This window comes from Ceratina calcarata, unplaced genomic scaffold (assembly GCF_001652005.2).
Source record: "Ceratina calcarata isolate Rehan_Ccalc_2016 unplaced genomic scaffold, ASM165200v1 scaffold5476, whole genome shotgun sequence".
Classification (NCBI taxonomy): domain Eukaryota; kingdom Metazoa; phylum Arthropoda; class Insecta; order Hymenoptera; family Apidae; genus Ceratina; species Ceratina calcarata.
The window spans coordinates 1-942 of record NW_017176652.1 but is presented as its reverse complement, the minus strand read 5'-3'; the positions used below and the strand labels follow the sequence as shown (position 1 = coordinate 942).

The 942-nt window shown below is 43.4% G+C and overlaps 1 protein-coding gene across 1 annotated transcript; it reads left to right on the top strand.

The window, feature by feature from the left end:
- Positions 1-80: 80 nt before the first annotated feature.
- LOC108628901 (cuticle protein 18.7) lies at positions 81-849 on the top strand (the record flags this gene model as incomplete). The annotated part of the gene is made up of 2 exons (XM_018031129.2): positions 81-407; positions 563-849. Coding segments are annotated over 2 exons (516 nt in total), but the record flags the coding sequence as incomplete, so codon positions are not given.
- Positions 850-942: the final 93 nt, after the last annotated feature.

Below are 942 nucleotides of genomic sequence, written 5' to 3'. Positions count from 1 at the left end.
ATAGTATTATTAAGTATATATTATGTATTAAAAATGTTAGTAATTTAAATCAATTCATCAACTGAGAATTGTTTCCTTGATCACAGATTCTAGCGTCGATTTTCGCCCTGGCCAGGGCAGACCAAGGGTACTTGCGACCAGTTCTACCCTACAACTACCTCGGCGTGCCTTTGTCTTATGACGGACGGGTCCTGGACACACCGGAAGTGGCCCAGGCGAAGGCGGCTCATTTAGCGACACAGGCTTACGAAGCAGCCCGGAATACTTATGGAATCCGTCAGTCCGTTCCTCTGTCTTTGTTCCGATTTTATCCTGGACCTGGCGCACCTATTGGTGCCGATGGAAACGTCGTGGACACGCCTGAGGTCGCCGAGGCCAAGGCTGCCCATTTCACCGCTCACGCATTGGTAATTATCTATAATTAATAAAGCAATTCCAATTGAAGGTAGAGGAATAACATTGCCGGTTGTATTTATACATTTCGCATGATTTAATTCCAGAAGTCAATTGAAATATTGATTCACGTGATTTCTGTCGTTTATAATTTTTTTTCATATTAAAGGAAGCTGCGAAGCAATTAGGACTTCATCCTTACGGCGCTCTGGCGTACGCTCCCTTGCCCTACGCTTATGGTTACGGATACGCTGCACCCCTCGGGCCAGACGGAAGGGTGGTAGACACACCGGAAGTAGCTGAAGCGAAAGCAGCGCATCTGGCAGCCCACGCCGCTGCAGCGGCCAAGACCGGATAATCGAACTATAAAATCGCAATTTACCCAATGAAACACAAACAGAATTAATCAGAACTGTGCTATTTTTGTATTTTGACAATAAATCGTTTTCTACACAATCGTTCCTTATATAAGCAAAATATTAAATACGTGATTCGAGTAGACATGCAGAAGAGAAATAATTCAGAGAGGATAAAAAATATTTTATTTTT